The 13,566-nt window shown below is 60.3% G+C and overlaps 1 protein-coding gene across 2 annotated transcripts; it reads left to right on the top strand.

The window, feature by feature from the left end:
* Nucleotides 1-366: 366 nt before the first annotated feature.
* On the top strand, nucleotides 367-7,457 carry ARX (aristaless related homeobox). Of its 2 annotated transcripts, XM_086468745.1 has the most exons (6): nucleotides 367-559; nucleotides 1,462-1,467; nucleotides 1,713-2,418; nucleotides 3,723-3,768; nucleotides 5,733-6,067; nucleotides 7,217-7,457. In XM_086468745.1, exons 1-6 carry the CDS (start codon nucleotides 367-369, stop codon nucleotides 7,455-7,457), a joined length of 1,527 nt encoding a protein of 508 aa, XP_086324871.1. The 2 variants fall into 2 exon arrangements, with proteins under 2 accessions (XP_086324871.1, XP_086324901.1); XM_086468775.1 differs by lacking the exon at nucleotides 1,462-1,467.
* The last annotated feature ends 6,109 nt before the right edge of the window (nucleotides 7,458-13,566 follow it).

Here is a 13,566-nt window from a genome sequence, read left to right as displayed (position 1 = left end):
TCCCGCCCCTCTGCCGCCCCCACGGAGCGGGGCGTGGCGGGGCGCAGCGTGGCGGGGCGTGGCGGAGGCGGGGGGGGGTGGGGGGCAGCGCGGCGGCTCGGGGCGGGAGCCGATCCGGGGCGGTCCGAGCCGGGGTTTGCCGGGCGCCGTCTGTCGGCGGCCGCCCGGCCTCCGGCGAGAGCCAATCAGGGGGCGGCTGCCCGCACGTGGAGCCGAGGGGACTCAAGAGCGCCGCGGCCGCCGCTCACTCCCCCCGTGACGGGCGTCCCGGCGGCACAGGGCAGCGCCGCGGGGGCGTCCGCGCCGCCGCAGCCCGCCCCGGCCCCACGGCACGGCCCCGCCGCCGCCGCTGTTGCTGCCGCCGCCATGAGCGGCCCCTACCCGGAGGAGAGCTGCGCCGAGCGCCCCGAGTGCAAAAGTAAATCGCCAACTTTGCTGTCCTCCTACTGCATCGACAGCATCCTGGGCCGGCGGAGCCCCTGCAAGGTGCGGCTGCTCGGTGCCGCGCCCAGCCTGCCCGCCATCGCCGCCCGCCCAGACACCGACAAGGCCGCGCAAGGTAAGCTGCGCCGACCCGCCGCCGCCGCACCATCCCGCTCGCCCCGCTCCTTTTCCCCGGCGTCGGGCAGGGCAGGGCCGGCTGCGTCCCTCCCCCGCCCTGCGCAGCCCGCGGCTCGGCCCCGGGCCCGCTCCCCACCCGCCCGGCCAGGCGCCGCGTCGGAGCCTCCGCCGCCGTTATCCCGTTACCCCGCTCGTTAGCGGCTGCCGCGCTGCCGAGGAGCGCGGCCAGAACCGTGCCCCACATTTAGCCCGGTTAATTCCGTGCAGGTCGGGTACTGCCGCCTTAGGTTGCTCCTGCTTTCGATATATGTGTAATTTTTTAAGCTAAAATGAAGCGGTGTGAACTGTGATCCGTGCAGGCTCGCCCTTTCGCCTTCAACCTGTAACGGATCTCGGCGACGGAGCCGGGGGCCGTGCCTGGCAGCGGGCAGGGCGGTAATAGCGGGGCAGAGGCAGCCGCCGCCCCCGGCCTGAAGTTGGGAGCAGCCCCTCCGCGGCCGCGGGAAGCCCGGCTGGGCAGCTCCCACGGGCGGCTTCCCTCCCTCTTTACCCGTTTCCCCGGCGTTCACGGCCGGACGGCTTGTTTTCCTCCAAAACCAAAAGGAAACTGGGGGGGGGGCGCGAGTACGGGACGGGGGACGATGGGGAGGAACAACACCACCAAAAAAAAAAAAAATAAAATAAAACGGAGGACGCCGGGCACGGGCAGCGGGGCCGGCGCTGCCCCGCCGTGGCCCCGCGCAACCCCGCCGTGCGGGACGAGGGCCGGTGGTGGCCGCTGCGAGGAGGTGCCGGCGCAGGCCCGGGGCTGCCCGTGTCCCCCGGCGCCTGTCCCGCCGCTGAGCCTGTCGCTGGGCCAGGAGGAATTTCTTGCCGGGCCGGGAGGAACGGGGCGGGCAGGGGCCGGTCTCTGAGGGTACGAGGGTGGGGGGGGGCGGTGTCTTTTCTCGGTGCGGGGTGGAAAACGGTGCCCGAACGCGGGCTGCGAGGTTGGGGTCTTGCCCTTGGCTCTTCGCGTTGACCCCACTGACCGTGTCTCTCTTTCCCTCCCCCCCCTTTCTCTCTTCCCTCCGCACCCTTTTCCCCCCACGCCTGCCCGTCCCGTCTGACTGCTGCGGCCGCCTAACCACCCCCACCTCCTCCCGGCGCAGGCTCCCCCAAGGGCAGCCCCCCTTTCGAGCCGGCAGAGCTGCACCTTCCCCCCAAACTCCGCCGGCTCTACGGGCCTGGCGGGGGCCGGCTGCTGCCGCCGGGGGCGGCGGGGCCGCGAGGGGACCGTCCGGAGGGGGGCACCGGCCCCGTGCCCGCCGCCGCTCCCTGGGACACGCTGAAGATCAGCCAAGCGCCCCAGGTCAGCATCAGCCGCAGCAAGAGCTACCGCGAAAACGCGCCCTTCGTGGCGCCGCCGCCCGCCCGGGACGAGCTGGGCAGCCCCGCCGCGCACGTCGAGGAGCGGCCGGGCCCCGCCGCGCCGGCCGCCGAGGAAGAAGAGGAGGAGGACGACGAAGAGATACTGGAGGAAGAGGACGAGGAGGAAGAGGAGCTGGAGGACGACGAGGAGGAGGAGCTGCTGGGCGCGGACGGCGGGGGGATGCTGAAGGAGGCCCGCCGGGGCGCCGCCGCGGCCCCCGGGGCGGAGGGCGGGGATCTGTCCCCCAAGGAGGAGCTGCTGCTGCACCCCGAGGACGGCGAGGGCAAGGACGGCGAGGAGAGCGTCTGCCTCTCGGCCGGCAGCGACTCCGAGGAGGGGCTGCTCAAGAGGAAGCAGCGCCGCTATCGCACCACCTTCACCAGCTACCAGCTGGAGGAGCTGGAGAGGGCCTTCCAGAAAACCCACTACCCCGACGTCTTCACCAGGTACCGGCGCCGGGGCCCAGGCCGAGCGCGCAGCACGCGAGCCCCGGAGGGACGGGACGGGGCCGCGATGTGCTGCACCCCCGCCGGGGGTCAGTCCTGCCGCGGGCACCCCCGGGATGGGAGGGGACGGGGGAGCAGGTCTGGACTCCGGGGGGCCCCAGGGCCGGCAGCGACCGGGCAGGCCCGCCGGGAGGCCGCCGCCGGGGGCTATTTTTACCCACTGCCCTCCTCCCCCCTCGCCGCGGCCGCCGACGGGATCGGTTACGCGCTCCTCGTGGGGCTGGATTCCGGCCCGGCCCGGGGAAGCCCCGGCAGGGGCAGAGATCAAAGCGCCGCTGCCTAAAAATACCGGCCCGGCACGACGGGGCCCCTCACTGCCCGGAGCCGCCCCCGAGGGGCCCGGTGGGGTCCGGCCCGGCTCGGCTCTACCCGCTCTTTCGGAGGGACACTTTCCCGCTGAAAACGGGAGCACCGCGGCGGCGGGTCTGGCCGGCGGCTCCTCCGGCGGCTCCTCCGCGGGAAGCGCAGGCAGGAAGAGAGGCATAGCCGCCTGCCCGCTCCCCGAAAATAGCTACTACTCCCCCGCCTTTAGTCCAGAGGAGGGCTAAGCCCGCAAAGCCGCATTTTTCGATCGAGGACACCCTCCCGGTTTCTCATTTGTTTTGCCGGGGGGAGCTGACGGAGGGAGTGTGGTGTCCGCGGGGGCGTTTTATTCCCCCGCCCTCGGTGCCGCGCATCGCCCGCGGGGCTCACCTCGGGGCGCCGGCTGGCCCGGCCGCGGCCCAGGGACCGGCTCCCCGGGAGTGCCTGTGGACATACCGCGCTTTTTTGGTTGGTGTTTTTACGATTTCGACTTTTCCTCCGGGGCTTTCCATTCTCGGCCGCCGCGGGGGCGGCCCGGGGGCGGCGGGGTCCCGGTTAGGCGCGGGGCGCTCCTTTTTCGGATACGGAGCTGGTGAGCGGGTTTCAAACGCTTTCATGGTTCCCAGTTTGCTTTAGTCGTGGCCGTGCAAACGGCAGCGTGTGGCGGCTGGGCTGCCGTCCCCCTGCGCCGCGGTTGCAGCGGGGACCGGCTGAATTTGGGGAGAGGGGATGCCAAAACTCGGGGGTCACGACGGGCGCCCAGCTCGGCGGCCCGGAGTCGGGCTGAGGTCGGCGGCAAGTGGTGTCCTCCCGCGGCCCGGCTCTGCTCCCCCCGTGTCCCCCCCGGGCACCGGGATTTTGGGCCCGTTTGGTGCGCAGAGCCGCGGGCTGGGGGGCGGCTCGGGGTGCCCCGGGCTGACGGCGGCGTGTGTCTCCCCCAGGGAGGAGCTGGCCATGAGGCTCGATCTGACCGAAGCCCGAGTGCAGGTGAGTGGCGGCGGCAACGGGACCGGGACCGGCGCGTCCCTCGGCGGTGCCCGAGGTGGGGAGGGAGGCGGGGGGGGGTTGTCCCCGGCCCTCCCCGGCCCCGGCAGGGCCGAGCCATCGGCTGGCGAAGCCCCGCGGGATTAAAACGCGGGGCCCCCACGGGGCTGCGGTTGTTAGAGACCCGCTCGGCCGCAAGCCGGGTATTTGGCTGCCATCGAATCTCCAATCGGGCTTCATAAAAGCCCACTTAGCGCTAGAACAAACAGGGCCATTTGAAGGCGAAATGTTGTTTGATTTCCTCTCCGCCTGCACAAGGAGCTGGCTAATGCTATTTGATTTCCCATTTTTGATAGCAATAAGCCTGCATTGATCTAATAGCGAGTGAGTGCAATGCTATTAAAGGTGTTTGCCGCCCCATACCAGAGTGCATTTCCCAACCCGGGTCTCATAACCAAAGAGACGATAAACATTGGGATGCCCTGATTGCCAACAGAAAACAGATGTCTCTGGGTTTGAAGCTGAGCAAATCACTTTACAGTTAAAATCGGGCGCTGATAAAGCATAATAAATTCCATATGGCTCATTTAATACACAACAGCTTCTTGCATTAGAGGGGCTAATGATGAGATTTGTCCCCTCCTTTCTGTTGACACATTTCTCCATTGTCAAACAGAGATGTGACAGCAAATCAGTATTTTCAGCTCAGGGGAACAAGTCGTGGGAAAGTTAAATAACTTTTAAAAAAGAAAGACCCCCCCCTTTCTCTCCCCTCTATTCACGGGAGAAGATGTAATTAAGGGAATATGAATTATGAGAGCCCCTTCGTTTACCTTTTGGGTGTATTCAGCCTTGTTAATTCGCTAAGGGGGGACTGCGGCGAGGACAGCTTGCTAATGGAGTTTTAGCCGGGAGCGGCGCTCCGCTCCCCCCGGGCCAGGCTGCGGGCTCCCCCGCAGCCCCCGGCTGCTCGCCGCGCAGCTCTGTGGAGAGACCGGCGGCGCGGCCGCCTTCGCCACGTCCCGGAGCGGGGGCATCGCACCAAGCCGAGCCTGGCAGGGAAAACACGGCCCGCACCGGCCGGAAAAAAATGGGACAGATATATGTGTGTCTCCCGAAGTCCCTCTCCTTAGGTGCGTGTAACCTCGCACTGGTTATTGAGCGAATATTTTATTTTCCGTTGAAATGCTGTATTTTATTTTTTTCCTTTACCTCTCGCCTGTTTCAAGCCCGGGTTAGTTCACGATTTTCGCTTTGTGGGAGGCGGAGAAGAGGCCAGGGACGGCAGTGCCGCGGCGTCCTAACTAACTTTCGTAAAATAGATCCTAAAAGGGCAGCCTGGAAACGTGCTGTGCTGCTTTGGTTACCGCGAAAATTATTTTTTCGTTTCAGACATTAGTGAAATCACATTTGTGGATTTTTTTTTTTTTCCCCTCGCTCTAAAATCTGAAGGGAAAACAAACAAGCATACAAAAAAGAAAAAGCCCGTGACCCCCAAACGATACTATTTGTGAATATTCCCGTGAGAGGAGAGAGCCGGACGGCTCCCCGTGGGGGTGTACGTGTGGAATAAAACCCGGCGGGGACATCGTTTCCCCACTGGTCCAGCGCAGCGAGAGCGCTGCGGTGGGCCCCCCCCGCGCCGGCAGCTGCCCGCAGCCCCGACCTAACGGGGGCGAGGGAGAGGGGGTGGTGTGTGTGTGTGTGGGGGGTGTATTCAACTGCCGGGGACCCACCGAAAGCCGGGGGCGGGCCCCCGGGGCTGACCGGCACCGGCCAGGGCTGCAGAGCGGCGCGGACACGCGTGTCCTGGGGGCGGGCCGGCCCTTTCGCCCCCCCCCCCCTTCCCCCGCGCGGGGGCGGCGGAGGAGAGGGTGCCGCCGGGCTGGTGCGTGGTTCCCGCGGGGGCTCGCCCCGCCGGGGCCGCTGGCGGGCATATTAAAACCGGTTTTTCTTTTGGCTTTCAGGTATGGTTCCAGAACCGTAGGGCTAAGTGGCGGAAGAGGGAAAAGGCTGGGGCTCAGACACACCCCCCAGGTTTGCCTTTCCCTGGTCCCCTGTCAGCAACTCACCCCCTCAGTCCATACCTTGATGCTAGTCCTTTCCCTCCTCATCACCCAGCTCTAGACTCCGCCTGGACCGCCGCCGCCGCCGCCGCCGCGGCCGCCGCCTTTCCCAGCCTGCCGCCTCCCCCCCCCGGTTCCGCGGCGCTGCCCCCCGGCGGGACCCCGCTCGGCCTCGGCACCTTCCTGGGCGCCGCCGTGTTCCGCCACCCCGCCTTCATCAGCCCCGCCTTCGGCAGGTACCGCCCGCCACCGGCACCGCGGGGCACCTCGGGGCGGGGGGCTGCAGCCGCCGGGGAGACGCCGCCGCCGCGGGGGCGGGGGGAGCCGGGCCAGGCCGCGGCGCTCCCGCGCGTGGGGACCGAGCCCGCGCCGCGCGAGGCAGTCAGTCGCGCCTGGGCGCGGCCCCACGCGGGACCCGTCTCGCGCGGGCCGCCCCGGCGTTCGAACTTGGAGCGCTGGCGGCCGGCGCCGATTGGGCGCCGCGCGGATCACGTGCTTCCGCCCCGGCCTCTCATTGGGCGAGAGAGGCTCTCGCACCTCCCCCCCCCCCCGCGCGCCAGTCGTCACACCCCCACGGCCGCGGGTCTGGCGGGTCCCGTGTCGGGGCGGCCGGTCCGCGGGCACCGCGGCTGTGGGCGGCGGCGGCGTTTGCGGGGAGCCCCGGGCGTCCCCACGGGGCTGCGCAGTCCCGCGCAGGGGGCGAGGTCAGAGCCGCGTCCCCGCTGGGCGGGACCGCGGAAACGGGTGCCCCACGCAGGAGCTAACCCGGCGCGGGGCTTCTGCCGCCCCCGGGGGCTGCTGGCGTGCGGCGGTGCGGGGAGGCTGGGACACACCGCGGGATCGGCACGGGCGGGTGCGGGGGCACGGGTGGGGGTGAGCGGCTCCGGGACGCTCCTGCCGGGGAAGCAGCCGCCGGGGCTGAAGCGGCGCGGGGGCGGGGGAAATCCCGGGCGGGGGCGGCGGTCGCTGCCCGCGGAGCCCAGGCCGCCCCTTCGGGGCGCGGAGCGGGGCGCAGGGCCCGACCTGCCGGGGCAGGCGGAGGGGGAAGAGGCCGGTTAACGGGGCGGGAGCAGCCTTCGTAGGACCGGGCGGTTTTGGCGCTAAGTAACGAGGAAGGCCCCCCCCCCCCCCGCGGCGCCTCTCCCTCTCCGCCGGCAGTACCCCTGGGGACAGCCGCCCCGACAGCGGCAAGTCGGGGACAACCAGCCCCGGTGATTTTTCGCCCCCCCCCCCCTTCCCCCCCCCCAAAAAAAAGTCTTTTCGCTCTAGCGTGGGGTTTTTGCTGCGTGTCTTCGCCCCCGCCCGGCGGGCAGGAGGCAAGCGGGGCCGGGCGGAGCCGGTGAGCCCCAGCGCGGCGGTGACGGCCGTCTCTGCTTCCCTTGCAGGCTCTTTTCCACCATGGCCCCCCTGGGCAGCGCCTCCAGCGCCGCGGCCCTGCTGCGGCAGCCGGCGCCGGCCGCCGAGGGGGCGGTGGGCTCGGCGGGGCTGGGGGACCCGGCCAGCGCTGCCGCCGACCGGCGGGCCTCCAGCATCGCCGCCCTGCGGCTGAAGGCCAAGGAGCACGCCGCCCAGCTCACCCAGCTCAACATCCTCCCCGGGAACAGCACGGGGAAAGAGGTGTGCTAAGGCACCGCTGCCGCCCTCGGGGTTCGGCCGGGTTGGGGTTTTTTAGGGGGGAGAGAAAAGAGAGAGAGAGAGAGAGAAAAAAGAGGAGAGTAAATACACGGAGAAAAAAAGGTCACCTCAGACAGCACCAATCAAGACCAAACGGGGGGGGGGGGGGGGAAATCATGATAATTAAAAAAGAAAAAAAAAAAAACAGAAAAAGAAAAGAAGCAGGAGGACCAGCAGCTGAGGCTGTGGCAGGTTCTCGAGTTAGGAACGTGGAGACAGCGAGCGCCTTTCGCATCAGCCCTCACACGAGTGAACTGACACTTGCAAGCTCCCGAATAAGTAACGCCTTGGCTGGTACATTTCTTAAATGTACGACGTGTTCATTTCCTCTCTGACCAGTAAGGGGAAAAAAAGGGGAAAAAAAAAAAAAGCCCTAATAAAAGTTATTATATATTAGCGTTACGTACACGAAATATTTTTCCTTCTGTTTATCTGGCAAGAAAAGAAAAAAAAAAAAAAAAAAGAAACAAATAGAATTGTAATTAAGAAAGGGGGGAAAAAAAAAAAAAAAGAAAGAAAGAAAAGCAAAGGGAGGGAGGGAATTCTCCCCATGTCTTCTTAAAATAACATCCCGGGATGTGAAGATGGTCTGTTAGGAGCACTGGAGAACTATTTGACATGTTGATGCAGCGAGCTGCATGCATTAACCAAGGATGCTGCCAGTGCAGACCGAAGGTAAATTTGATGCTGTAAGATAACCAGTGCACTTAAGGGAAAGGGTATATCTTTTTCTTGTTATATTCTTTATCACTACACCAACCAAGGTTTTTATATCAAACCAAAGGGAAATACACTGCTAGAATATGGACTGTTTAAGTCACTAAACTGTGATTATTGATTCTGTACATACCATTGTTATAAAAAAGAACAGAGCTTTGTATATTTGAAATGTTATAAAACAATTGCACTCAGTGTAGTGTTGTAAAAGTTTGTCATTCTGTAGATTCTTACTGTGTTGTAGATATACTAGGGTTCCTAGACAAATATTTATGTACAAACCCTTTATTTAACTTATTAACTGTAGAGGTTTCTGAAACCCTCAAGAGGCGATGGTACAGTACTTTTTTGTGTAATGTCGTTATTGTTAACACTTTTCCTTGCTATCCGGTGGAGAAGTGCCACGTTCAGAAAATAAACAAAAATATATGTTTAACAAACAAACAAACAAAAACAGGAACAAAAGCAAAAAAACCAAGCCCGATCCTTGCGAGGGCTGCGGGGCCGCCCGCGCCGCACCGCGGGCTCCCGGGACCGGGGACGCCCGGGGCTGAGCCCCGCCGGGGCGGCCGGGGGCCGCGCACCGCCACCCCCCGCCACCGGGGAGCCCTCACGGGGCGGGGGGGGACGGGGGTGGGGTCGGCCGGGGGCTATTGCCAGAGCCGGAGAGGGGGGGGGCAGGGGGTGGCGGCCCCATTCACAGGGGGTTTGCAGACCGCGGGGGCGGGGCGCCCACGGCTGCTCCTGCCCGCGCTCTGCCGTTGGCTTCGTGCCGTAACCGCCCCCCCCCCGCCCCGAGGAGGGTGCTGGGGTCGCCTCCCCGTGTCAGAGACCCCGCACCGCGGGAGGCCGCCCCACGCACCCCGGCACCCCCCGGGCGGGGATGGGGCAGCCTGTGGCTCCGCTGCTGCCGAAAGCCAGGGGCGGGGGAGGAGCAGAAGGATTTGGGGGTGCGCTTTGCTTGTCCCCCCACACCCCCCGCACCCTTCTGGGGGGCAGAAAAGTTTCTCCGTGCCTGTTCCTTGCCTCCGACCCCGCCGTTCTCCCCGGGACGAACTTCTTTCTTTTCCCCTTTCTTTTATTCCCCCTCCCCCTGTTTGGTTTTTTTTTTTTCGTTTTTATCTTTTTTTAAAAATTTTATTTATTTATTGTATTTCGGACTCCGCTCCCTCGCCTGCCTCCGCGGCGGAGCAGGAGCAGAGACGCGTGGCAGCCCCGCAGCGCCCGCAGCCGCTGCCCGCAACGCCCCGGTCCTGCGGAGGGCAGCGGCCAGACCCGCAGCCCGGCCCCGGCCCCGATGGGCCCCCGGCACCCCCGGCCAAGCCCCGGCCCCCTGAGGGCAGCAGCAGGGGCGGGGTGGGGGAGGTGGGGGGGTGGCGACGGCGACCGAGCCGTCGGGGCGCAGGGTTGGTTGCTGGGGGATTTTTTTGGGGGGGGGGGTGGTGATTCGGTCCACAACGGCAGCCCGGGGGCTGGGGAAGAGCCACCCCTCTCCTCAGCTTACAGAGGGGTCCGGCCCGTGGGGCCGCCGCGGCTCCGGGAGCCGCCGCCGGAGCAGCCTCCGGGCGTGGGAGCCCGCCGCGACCCTTCCCCGCATCCCCCCCGCTTCCACCCACGGCGGTTCCCATTCCACCTCCCCCCCGCCCGCCCCCAGCCGCTTTTTTTGAGTTCTAAAACCCACCATAGGCGCGGAAAAAAAAAAATTTATGGGAAAAATAAGGCTTGTTCCCTGGACATTATTAACAGTGCAGCCTGAAATATACATTTTTGCCTTAAAGAAAAGGGAATCATTATCGAGCCATTACGCATTAAGAAATGTCATTCAGTCATTTTTATTCATTCCGCTGAAATCTTCGTAAAAGCCCGAATCATACTTCTGCAAGCAGCAATTTTGTTAATCCAGGGGGTTATTACTCTGGTCCCTTATTAGGATCTATACTGCTGCCAAGCAATCCTATAACCTTCTCAAAAGAAGTTTACCTCCGTGTTATAAAACCAGTAGTGGTATTTATACTGTGCAATAATTAGTGTATTACTTGAATCCACTAACAGGTTCATTTTATCTCCGCACAAAACCCCTAGTCTGCTTATAGAAAGCTTGTGCCTCCTTTGGTGCTGTTAAAGCGGTGAAAGAGTGAATGAAGGCTGGTAGCACTTTCTCCTTTCGCCGTGCCTTAATTCCCATCTCTTTTTGCTCTCATCCAATTAGTGCAGTGTATTAAGCGGTTTATCATCTCATAGTCAGCTATTGAGAGAAACAAGGCGAACACTTTGCAATAGAGCCTGCTCTCCTTTGACACCCTCAGGTACTTACATATTCCACTGTGCTATGAATAATAGAGGAAGAATAGAGCGCTAATTCCCTCATCAAAGAATGCCTTGTCTGCTGCTTTGCTCAACAACACCATTCTGATCAAAAGAAAAGCAATAAAGCTTAGCATAACAAAACGAAACCTACTTATTAGCTTAGTGGTTAAATTAATGCAGAGCCGCTGCTATTCAAAACCAAGGTTTGAAAACAGCCTCCAACAACCTGATAATGCTGCCTTCGGGATGAAGGAATTTTAATCTGAAATCTGAAGCTGGCACAGATGAGTTAATCTATTAAACTGCTATAAGGAGGGTGCGGGAGCTCTGCCGAGGGAAGGCACGTTTCAGGTGCTCCGCGGCAGCGGGGGAAGGACGCGGGGGAAGCCGGGCCCGGCGGGGCGGCGGGGCGGCGGCGGCGGCGGGGAGCGGGGCTGGGACACGGCCGCCGCCCGGAGCGGCTTGTCACGGCGGGGATGGCAGCAGCGGAACCACGTACCAGCACCCCTCTTCCCCCGCTGCAGATAAACACGAATAAACACAAACCTTGATTTCACCAGTGTTGGAGGCGGGGGGGTGGGGGTGGGGGTGGGGTGGGTGGCAGGGACGAGGAGGAGGAGGGAGGGAGGGAGGACGAGGACGAGGAAGGCAATTCGGGCCAGGTCAGCCTCGGAAAGGCAAATCCCGCACTTCAGTCTTGCCCAAATTATTTACAGCGCTGCATTTACCAGCTCCATTTAATGTTAAATACTCTAAAGATGATTTTGCGCTTCCCAGCCCTTCTCCGGGGCCAAGCCGAGGCACCGTGCCCGGAGCTTATTAGAGAGAGAAGCGGGGGGGCGGGGGGGGGGGGGGGGAAACCAGTTTACTCCTTGCCAAGACTTCAGCTCTGATCTGACCAACTCTGCTGAGAGGAATCAAAAAATGCCTTAATTCGGGGTAAAGCCCCTTGTTTCCGCCCCCCACCCGACCGGCCGGGGCTGGGGGCTGCAGGATGTCGCCTCCGCTGCAGCCCCGGGCTCCTCCGCGGGCTGTGCGGCGGTGGGGGGGGGGCAGCCCCTCGCAGGGCCACTATATGCTGCTGCACCCTACACAATCATTCCACAACACTCTCATTTAATCTAAACATCCCTAAACTTGCAAATTAACAGGCTCTTCAGCTGTAATTATACAGATACATACAAGTGCCACAGGGTCAGGTTATGCCATAGCTATCCATTTTATTTGTATACCTAACATTCAGGGGAGGAGGTCACACTTTTCACTTTCCTAAGGCATTCTACCCGGTTAATATCAGTAATATCTTCATAATCCTAATTGGGTTGGACACGAAAAATCTAAAAAAACCTGCGTGAGATTACAGGAAGCTAGGATCTCTCGAAGAGCTGCAACATCAGCATGTCATCTAGGCAGCAACACCTTCTCTCCAAGACAAGCCTCCAAATAAAGTCTCTTTTACAATAACTCAACCAAAGACGTTGGGAAGGAACGATGGCTCGCCAGGGGTGGGACACCATCAACGCAAACCCAGGGACTGAGTACGTTCGACTTATCACATACCGCGATTCAACGTGGGTAGCAATGAAAGGATTTAGCCCCCAAAGTTGCTCAGAGGCCGACTGTGCATTTAGGCATATTCGAACAGACATCACCCATACTGACACACAGTGCCTTCCAACGCCACTTCAGGGACAAAAGAATGTCATAATGCTGTAACACAAACAGGCACACGTATCCCTTTGGTGCCCAACACGTTCGCGCTGATGCTCTTACTTTTTCTTCAACCTCCCTTTGTTAATGCCCGGCCACCCTAAAAACGAATACGCAAGTGCTCCTTGCTTGGGAACTTTGGACCTCGCATGGAGTATTTTCAACAACCAGATGGTCAAATCAAATTCTCTTTTACTAGAAAATTTTATTTTTCTCCTTCAAGTGTTAAGAAAACTTTACATTTTATACTGTTAAAGATTTAAAAGAAAATTTTTATAACCTTACATTAATACATCACATTACAAACTTAATGACGAACAGGAATACAACGATATTTGGTGTACAAAAGCCGGTACTCAAATTTATGCTCTTTTCTTGTCGTATCTGCTTGTCATTTTATTAAAGTAAATGAAAAATACAATTTGTTTTTAAAACCTTTAAAACCTCCAATTCAGTAATTATTACAGAACAGCAACAATCATTCTCCGCTTTCCCTTACCCCGTTATTGGTCACAATGCCAGCCCAAACATATTTTCCCCTCTCGACTGCTTACTTTCAAATACTTTGCAAGGAAAGAAATTAAATACATCTAATTTCTATCCTGTGTATGTGCGAAATGGGTTTTGGAGATGTGCATGTCCTCACATCCACAAAGAAATTTCCAACATGGCAAAATACTATGCTTAAAGATGCATGGAAAGACTCTTAATAAAAAGATGGTCCCCAGTTTTAGCACCTCCAGGTTTCAGTCGTTCTTTACCTTTAATAAATTTGAAACTAAAGTGACCCTACCTCTGTTCAGAAGGTATTAGGACATTCAAAGGCATTTAGGTTTCGTATTGTTTTTAATTGGTACGTTTATGATCAGGAAGAAGATAAACTGTGAAAAGGCAAAACATTAGTGCTCCTACTGAGACCTCTACTAACCTCTCTTCCTGAGAGCACCTCTACTAAATACCCTGGAGCAAAGTCTAGGATCACTTACATTCCAGCAACTCTCACTGGGAATTATCCAATTAAAGCAGCAATTCCCCCACCCCCTTTTCCCTCATAGGTCTAAATACACAACAAAATATATTGCAAAACCCAACTACTCTGTATTTTAATAACCCTGGCTTCTCAACGAAGAAAAGAACGGAAGATAAAACCACCTTGAGTATTTTGCGTCCATGTGAATCATACAGCCCGTTTGCATCTTCCGTTTTTCCTTCTCCACAGAGACAAGATTATTAAAATATCATCGTGCATACTGAAATGGAGCATTGCTTAAGCGATTATTACTGTCTAACAAGGAACTAGCCTCTCATGCTTAATCAATCACTGTCT

This window comes from Leptosomus discolor, chromosome 1 (assembly GCF_034619465.1).
Source record: "Leptosomus discolor isolate bLepDis1 chromosome 1, bLepDis1.hap2, whole genome shotgun sequence".
In the NCBI taxonomy this organism is placed as follows: Eukaryota; Metazoa; Chordata; class Aves; order Leptosomiformes; family Leptosomidae; genus Leptosomus; species Leptosomus discolor.
The sequence above is the reverse complement of the archived record's forward strand: the minus strand, read 5'-3'. Positions and strand labels throughout refer to the sequence as shown.